At 35.6% G+C, this 9,565-nt stretch overlaps 1 protein-coding gene across 1 annotated transcript in view; it reads right to left on the minus strand.

Annotated features, from left to right (window-relative positions):
• Positions 1 to 1,221: 1,221 nt before the first annotated feature.
• Positions 1,222 to 9,565, minus strand: part of FRG1 (FSHD region gene 1) — a 15,298-nt gene continuing 6,954 nt past the window's right edge. Inside the window, exons 5-9 of the mRNA XM_006753791.2 lie at positions 8,204 to 8,318; positions 6,226 to 6,330; positions 3,949 to 4,040; positions 3,310 to 3,420; positions 1,222 to 1,328 (exon numbers count right to left, since the gene is read on the minus strand). Of these exons, the coding sequence (XP_006753854.1) occupies positions 1,292 to 1,328; positions 3,310 to 3,420; positions 3,949 to 4,040; positions 6,226 to 6,330; positions 8,204 to 8,318 (460 nt within the window). The 3' untranslated portion in view covers positions 1,222 to 1,291. The remainder of the gene's footprint in view (positions 1,329 to 3,309; positions 3,421 to 3,948; positions 4,041 to 6,225; positions 6,331 to 8,203; positions 8,319 to 9,565) is intronic.

Raw genomic sequence — 9,565 nt, forward strand, 5'->3', positions numbered from 1 at the left:
TCTGAAGCAGAATTTCCAGGGACGTCCAGGCCCGATACACCTGGGTTAGAGGACATTTGGAACACTGTTCAGAAGCTCGGAAAGACAGGCAGTACTCGCCTGAGCGAGCAATAGCCCTCTGCTTCTCTAAACTTAATCCTGCACGCCAAGCTCACCTCAGCGTCACCGTTCACAAAGAACATCAATACCCAGAAACGTCAGTGCTCTTAAGCAGAATTTCCAGGGACGTCCAGGCCCGTATCGATACACCTGGGTTAGAGGACATCTGGAACACTGTTCAGAAGCTCGGAAAGACAGGCTAGCTCCCCTCCCATCTCACAACTGCGAGGAAAGCACTGCACAGATAAACTGTGGCTAAACTGTCCAAAATAGGGGCTTTCCTCAATTTTACTTTTATCTTCTGTCCTGAGCCTGCTTGCTCTTCTATAAAGTTTCCTGTTCCCGTTCTGTGGCCTAATGCCTGACTTCTCTCTGCCCAGCCCCCTTGTTTGGACATGTGTTTGGCTTGTGTGTGTGTGACTTGGGCAACACTGAAGAGGTAGAATCAAAGCCTTGCTGGCTGATAGGACTGGCACTTTCCAACTTCCCTTTAAAGGTTCCCTGTGGGAAGGCACAGGACAGGAGCTGGCTGAAGGTGGCCACCCCTGCCTTGACTTTTCCAAACAAATCTGAGCCCCCAGGTGTTCACTGGAATTGTTGTGCTTAGTCTTCAGACGTCCTTGCTTAAACGACCCTGCAGATGCATGTGTCTTCTCAAGTATGCTTACCCTACTGATAGTACCTAATAGTTAATTTTATAAAGCCCGAGAAGGCAGGCGAATGGGGAGGTTTGGTTTCTCAAGCCAAGCAGTCCCTCAGCTCTCTCTCACACAAACGTGTGTCAGAGTAACCATTCACCCGTCGCTCAGGGGCTGCTGGTCAGTCCTGGCAGTACCTAGTAGCATGTACTGCCTCAGGTCACGTAGGGTAAGCAATAAGCGTAAAGCAGTAAGACAGATTCCACAAGCTGCATGAGAAACATCAGTTTCACAGAGCAGCACCCCTGCTTTATGACAGGAAATCAGAAAAGAACAGAACTCCATAGCTCGTTAGCCGTGTACTCCAAGTTTCATTTCCATGTGAAACTCTGCAGTGAACTAAAAAGTACATCCACAGAGAAGCTCAGCTGAACTTGGTTAAAGTTGCCTCTAGTTTAGCAATAATTTCACAACAAACCAAGAACTCTATAAAAACACTTCCACTGATTATTTTATTCAGAAAAACAAACAAAAGACAGAGATAAAAACCCTGGTCATTTGCAGTATCTATCAGCTTTCAATTTGGCTCTCCTGTTTAAAAAGACAAATAATAAAAATTAACCAATGTAAAACATTCCATATATAGTCAACTGCTACTAAATAAAAACCCATGCTTAGAAACTGTGTTCTCAATTTTGGTTATTATACTACCACACTGTTTATATTAAAATATTTTAATCAAAATTTTACTTTTCAATTTTATCCTATCCTATATAATAAAAGTCTAATAAGTGTCCGGTCATCTGGTGGGCTGTTCAACCAATCAAAGTGTAACATGCTAATGATATGCTAAGGCCGCTCAACCACTTGCTATGACATGCACTGACCACCAGGGGGCAGACAGTAGACTGGTCGACCAGTCACTATGACATGCACTGACCACCAGGGGGTAGATGCTCCGATTGGGAGGTTAGCTTGCTGCTGGGGTCTGGCTGATCGGGACTGAGCAAGACAGGTCAGACACGCCCTGGAGCACTCCCGTGGTCCCTCCCCAGCTGGCCAACTTCCCTCATCCCTCCCTGGCCCTGGTTGTGCACCGGTGGGGGTCCCAGCCTGCGCCCTCTAGCAATCTGGGACCCCTTCCCGACCTGAGCCCTCTAGCAATCTGGGACCCCTTGGGGGATGTTGGAGAACTGGTTCTGGCCCGATCCCGCAGGCCAGGCCGAGCCGAGGGATCCCACTGGTGCACGAATTTGTGCACTGGGCCTCTAGTGTTTCATACTAAATGGATTCTATTCTTACGAAAGTCTTTTCCTCATCTTTAACAAATGTGCCTAAGGGCTTTTTCAGTCCACATGAGCAATTTTAATTAACTCTGATTTTAAGCATGCCCAAACTTCTATTTAACAATGTAGTGATTTTGTTAAGTGATAAAAGTTACAGGACATAGGCTATAAACCTTATTCTATTTCTTCTGAGTTCATAACCTGACTATTTTTATACCTCGTTCTTAATTTCCTTAGAACTAGAAACTAGATGCTAATTTTCTTAGCTGGGAAAAATTCTTTCATCATTTACTGACTTCAGTTAATAACTTGATCAACTAGTTAGCAGGAAATACACTGTTTTTTTGTTTTGTTTTTTATCAAGTAATATGAAGAAATGTCTTAAGATTAATTTTGCAACACTGGACTTGAATGAGTGGCATATTAGCAAATTCTTCTTTAATCTGGCACTTCTTTGATTTTAGTTGTTAAGCTCAAAGTTTAACCTCTCTACTCAGTTTTTAATGTTGTAAATCCAGAGTATTACTTAACTAAACAGGAACAGTAATAAATATCAATAATGTGCTATGATAAAGATCCTGCACACTTCTGAATTTGACTTAAAAAAGTGCTTCAATTTCACTAATTTAATTTTATACTTAGTAATTTTTAAACTGACCTATATTTATCTCATTTTTAGGAACCTGTGTCTCTCTAATAGAACTGAATTTTGAAATGAATCAAATGACTTCTTTCTAGCCTTCTTCTAACAGTTATAAAAAGATGTTGTAAATAAACTTATGATGTAATTTCAGTGAAATCTGAATTTCTTACAACAAAATATATAAGTACTTGGAATCTGACTATATTTAGACAGTTTTTCGTGGTGATCTTTTCCCAGACTTATGATGTCCTTTTTAGGTAATATTACCATGTTCACAAATTAGGAATAAAAGTAAATATTTGAAAACTACAAGTAATTCAAAAAGAACATTGGGCCCTATACAGTTTGGCTCAGTGGATAGAGTATCGGCCTGTGGTCCGAAGGGTCCCGGGTTCAATTCTGGTCAAGGGCACGTACCTCAGTTGTAGGGGCCCTAGTCGGGGCTCATGCAGGAGGCAACTAATCAATGTGTCTCTCACATCGATATTTCTCTCTGTCTTTCTCTCTCCTTTCCACTCTCTCTAAAAATCAATGGAAAAATATCCTTGCGGATTAAAAAAAGGGGAAAAGAACATTGGGTTTTATATTCACCACTTCTACTGAGTACTTAATCATAGTTGGAAATAAGTAAAAATATACATACCTGTCCAGGAGTGTTTCATGCAAAAATCCATCTTTCCGGGCCTTTTTAAGAATTTTACTGTCTTCTTTACTTATTTTAAGTTTCTGGTCTTGGAAGCTCTGAAATTTCTTTCTGTTAAGAAAATATCTCTCTTGAAAAAATATCTCAAACTTTCATTATATCTGATTACTGATACACTTACAAATATTTTTTAAGTTTTCATTTATTTAAAAAAACCTAATTACTGTGTATTTCTTTAGTAACATACAGCTTTTCAAATACCGATGCTCGTAGTTAGTGCCCCCAGTAAGAGGGCAGCTGCTTGGCAGCTCTACACGCCTCACCTCCACTATGGAATGCGGGCTGGAGTCCATGTCCTGGCTATGGAACAGCGTAGGGCTGCCAGTCTGTACTGACACGGTACAGCCATTCTACTAATTAACAGGGAGGACACACGAGGCCAGGTGACTTAGCTTTGGAAGCTAGAAGGATAATTAGGAAAACTGAAGGACTGTGAAAAAGAAAAGCATTGAGCTCAGTGCTTTGTCCTAGAGTTTACATTATGCTGCCTCTTCCTGTCCTTCAGGTTATTTTATTTTAGGCACCTTGAGAAGCGCTTCATTGTCAGATCTGTAGGTCTAAAAGGAAAAGTCTACATACACGTAATTGATTTCACACTGTTTAACATTTCCTTTGTCTTCCTCTGGGATGTCATCTTTTTTCTTCGTTTCTCTTTCAGCACAGGATCTAATCTGGATATTGGAAATGAGAACCCAGTAAGTTACACATTCATCTTCCCCTTTTCCCTCTTATCACACAAGAACATTCTAGGTGACTTCTTATGCTAAAGAAGGAAACCATTAACTTAGCAATTAGCTTCAGAAAAAGACAGGTTCTAGATATTGTTTTTATTTACATATATAATTCATATAAATCATTGCTATTATATGTTTCTCTAGAACCTTGCATCAGAAACACTGAAGAGAAAATTACTTGAAAAACATTTTGCAGATCAGATTTTGCTAAACAATTAGGCAGTAATTTAATTTTGGCCTCAAAGTGAACACAGGAGGACCTAGTTATCCCTAGCAGATAGTGTGTATTTCATAACATTGAACGCTTAAGATAGTAGTATTTTACTTTGCATAGGCTATTACCAAATATATCCAAACTTTTAACTTAACACAATTTGTTTTTATCTGACCAGAATCTACCCCTTTTAAATACTTCTTATAATCTCTTAAGTTTTGACTGACACTTACTATCCATTGCCATAAATGAACAGAGACAGATACAACAATTAAGATCTAAGTTTTAGATGAAAATTATTTGAGACTTTGGTGGAGAAAATACCTTTTGATGAAATTTTAAGAAATATTCTGAAATTTCTAATTTTTTGTGCTGTGTAGAGTGGTATTTCTTTCTCCACCAATCAACTCAAAATAATGAAGTGAAGAGTTACTGGTATTATTCTTGCTTTAAAAGGTAAGTGATATTTTCAAAGTAAAAAAAATAATGAAAGACTAAAACTGAGTATTATGAAAGCCAAGAACATTTAAAAAGTAAAATCAAATATATAACATGGAGTTTAACACAAAGCACGTACAGATACTTGATAGATGCGTATAAAGACTTTTATGTATTCATCAAAAGATCCAGAATTTAAGGGCAAGGGCTCTGAAAATTCTGTTAATACTTTTATATTTTATACAGTGACTAGCAACACGGATGATCAAGTATGAGACAACTCAAACAACCTAGTAACCTTCTCCTACATGTTGGTGGGAGTGTAGGTTAGTACAACCCCTATAGAGGTTATTTGGCAGTATGTAAACAACTATAAAGGTTTATAACCCTTGACCCTGTAACTATGCTTCTGGGAGCTTACCCTTGGATATACTCGCACACCCACAAAATGATGCGCATTCAAAGTTATGTGCTGCAGCACTCCTTATAACAGCAAAAGACTAGAAATAACCTAAATTTCCATTTGTACAGAACTGATGAAATCAATTATGGTATACCCCTAAAATAGAATATTATGTAGCTATTAAAAAATGAGAGAGAGGAAAAAGAAAAAACAAAAGGAGAGGGAAAACTTTCAATGTAATGATAAGGGCAAAGCTCCAAAATACAATGTTAAGAAAGAAAAAAAAATCAGTGTGTAAACCAATGTATAAAGAAGGCTAACTTTAGTGTAAAAAAGTAGAAAATTACAAACATTTATATTTTTATTCAGAAACTCTAGAAGGCTGTAGAACAAGCATGTCAAACTCAAAGGCTAATACAGACCAAATAAATGAGGCATGCGGCCTGCAGGCTGCGAGTTTGACAGGCTTGCGGTAGAAGGGTGGGAGACGTATGTTTATATGCTTGTATTTGAAAATTTTGGAATCATGTGCTCATATTTATTTATTTAAAATATTAAGTTTTAGCCTGGCCAGCTGGCTTAGCAGTTGGAACATCATCTGATGCACCAAGAACATCTTGGGTTTGATTTCCCATCAGGGCACATACCTAGGTTGTGGGTTTGATCCCCAGTGTGGCTTATACAAGAAGCAACTAATCAATATTCTCTCTCTTTCAAATCAGTAAGCATATCCTTGGATGAGGATTAAAAAAAAATGCAGATAAGGGAAAAAAAGATAGGGCTAAAAACGTGGATGTACTCAGAAAAAGATACTAATACATGGAGATAATAGCAAGGGAGCTTATACAGTAATTTATATTCCACAATGTGCAAACACGCTATCAGTTATGGGATTTATAACTAAAAACAAAGCTTATTTGGAGCACAGTATAAAAAGCAATGAAATAAATCTTTCAAGTGAGAGTAAATAACTTTTCAACATTTTATTTTTTTACTTTTCAACATCTTAAAGAGATGTAGTCGTATTATATGACATGTATTAATCTATTGAAAAATGTCATGATTACCTTTATCATTTCTTCTTCTCCTGCTGTTTTACTTTTTGCTTCTATATCACCTGCTTCATTGCATCTGATAAAGCAGCTATTTGAGGCCAATAAAGCCATTTTCCCCTAAATAAAATAACAATAAAAAATAGTTATGAGAATATCTGCAAAAGGAATCAGGAAAAAGAATTTGGAGAAAACCTGGAAAAAAAATACAGAAAACTAAAACCACCTATAATCTAATTATTTAAAGAAAACCACAATAAATACTTCTAGTATATTCTATTAGTAAGACTAAATTCTAACTAGATCAAATAGAATTATTTCCTTTGATCTAAAAGATCTATTGAGGATATTACTAATTTAGTTGAGTTTGAAAAAAATAGCTTTACACACAATAAAAATTATAACAATAATTTACTCAAACAGTTGTGCTTTAAGTAAAATTTTTCTCCTTTGAGTTTACTGTTCGGAACTTTAAGAATCAACGTCAGGGAGACCTTCGTGCATGGAAAGAAATATTCCTATTCTTTTTTGTTGTTTATTTCTCAATGTATTATCTGATTCTGAAAACAAAACTTTGAAAACTAATTTTCTTGTGTATCTGAACCAAGATTATAAATTTGATTAATTAAATTTCCTTACATATTATAAGGTTTAATCATAACTTGTATATAGTTGATTCTTTTAAAAAAATGAGTACCTTAAACATCAAACAAAATATCCACAAACATAATAATTACAAAAATGTATTAATATCCTTATATCCAGTTATGAAAGTGCTAATAACATGGATCTAATTTTTTACTCAAGATGACAAGGACTGGGTTTTCTTTTTTCTTTAATATATTTTTGATTTCAGAAAGGAACAGAGAGAGAGATGGAAACCTCAATGATGAGAGAGAATTACTGATTGCCTGCGTCCTGTACGCTCCACACTGGTGATCGAGCCCAAAATCTGAGTATGTGTCCTGACCGGGATTTGAACCATGACCTCTTGGATCATAGGATGATGCTCAACCACTGAGCCACACTGGCTGGGCAAGGGCTGGGTTTTCTGTCATCTGGATGACCCTGGGTGAGCTTGGATATGGCTGTATATTCCCAGGTGATTTAAACCTGTACTGCTGATCTTTTAGTTCTTTCTGCAATCCAGTTTTATTTGTTATATCAGGGACTTTTAAGTCTCTCTTTAATTTAAAATTTAAAAACTTTATGTCTTTCCCCCAAATAAAGTGAGATGAATGCCCCTTAAGTTCTGTATGAGCATTAGTATCTGACTCATCATCCTGACCTTATATAACAGCCTTTTCTGTTGATACAATTTTTATTATGAGTATCTCAGTATATTGGTAGGATCATCTATCTACAAGGGGCTGTAACCCATTAGTTCATGAACTGAATTTAGTGGGTCCTGACCAGTACTGAGGAAAAAATAAAAAGAGACAAAAACAGAGGTAGAATAGAAAAGATCAGAGTGCAAGCATGTAGAATTGTAAGTACTGCCAAGTACAACTCTTGTTTCAGTTATACACGTGTGTACTAGGCTGCAATGTGCAATGGAAAAATGTTTTTCTCATTGGAGTGAAAAAGTTAGTGATCCAGATGTTTTAATTCAGGGCAAGAAGGAACAAGTCTAAGTAAGTATCTCTTTTTGGGGGGTGCTTGGCCAATTTATCATCATGGAAACATGTGGCTAGTGGCTACATTTTGGACAATGTAATTCTACATATATGTAACTTTATATTCTGCTTTTTATCGCAAGCATTATATTTTATATATTACTATTATATAGAAAACATTTTCCAAATTCATTCTTCTTCAAATATACTACTTTAATGGATATATAATGTTCTATTATAGATGTTTTAAAGTTTATTTTTTCTACTATTATAAATAGTGCTGCTCGTTATTTTCTGTGCATAAAATTGTTGATTTATCCTTAAAAGAGATTCCTTACATTGACAAGAAGCTTTCTATAAACATTAATAGAACTTACATCTTGAAAGACTGGTTCCCATTGTTCTCTTGGTCCAATCGCATCTGAACGCCCAACAACAAGTCCATCTGAATTTATACCAAGGTATTTTCCATAGCCAGATTTTAGGGCAATTCTTCAGATTAATAAACAAGATAGATGTTAAAAACTGAGAGAAAGAAAATTAAATATAGAACATAAAAATAATGTGTATGTACATAAAAATTTAGACTATAGTTCAAATATTCAAAAGTCACAAATGATTAATGACTACCATATAGGAAAGTGTAGTTCTGTACATACAATGTCATATTCTACTTTTATTACAAGCATTATAGCTTATATCAGGGGTGGTCAAACTTTTTGTGTGTGCCAAAACTAGCAAAATCTCTGACTCAAAATTCTTCTGTGTGTCAACCCTAATTTTTTGAGAACATGTTACGCCTACTTGATATCTCTTAAGGTGTACATATGTGAAGAACCTTGAAGAAATAATAAAATTCATTCAAGCGACAAAATCACAGTATATCATGATGAAAAATATTTATTTTTTAAATATATTTTATTGATTTTTTTTACAGAGAGGAAGGGAGAGGGATAGAGAGTTAGATGTCTATGGTCTTTAAGATAACTTGTTATGTAAAATTATTTATTTATCTAAGGTGCACCTACACTAAATTAATCTGAAAAATAATAAAGTCGATATTAAGAAAAAAATTGTAAATAGAAGATTATAGAGAGGGTTTCGCATGCCAGCAAAAGTTACTGGCGTGCCATGTTTGGCACACATGCCAGGGGTTGCCCACTCCTGGCTTATACATTATATAGCAAATATTTTCCAAATTATTTATTCTTAAAATATATAAATAAGTTTGTGTTATTGATTTTTCTTCTTCCACTTTTATTCTTTAAAAGTCTGGTGTACTTGTTGGCCATTCAAAGAAAGTATAGAAATAATCATCTTAATTTGTTTTTTAAAGAAAAATAGGATTTCTATATTTTTAGCTTACCAATCCCCTGTGATGTCAGGGGACTGACTTTATACTCATGTATAGGTTAATGATAATATAACACAAGTCATTATTGTCTTGATGTAGCCAATTACTAGAATATGAAATTTAGTTGTTCTACTACACAAAGCATCATTCTATACTTTTGCATTTTGAGAATAAAAAAAGGTCAGCTTATAAAATGACTGTAAAAATAGTGAGCAAAATGTCCTTTTGGTTTTTATGCCTATGTAACATTCTCTGCTGGTTTCAACAATATTCCTTTCTTCTACCTTCCTATTGGTTTCTTGATTGCTAACCAGTGAGTTTAAATATCATAGTAATAACAGACAGTCTTAGGTCTGTTTTCGTCACAGGATTTTTCTAATCTATC

Source organism: Myotis davidii, unplaced genomic scaffold (assembly GCF_000327345.1).
Source record: "Myotis davidii unplaced genomic scaffold, ASM32734v1 scaffold71, whole genome shotgun sequence".
NCBI lineage: Eukaryota > Metazoa > Chordata > Mammalia > Chiroptera > Vespertilionidae > Myotis > Myotis davidii.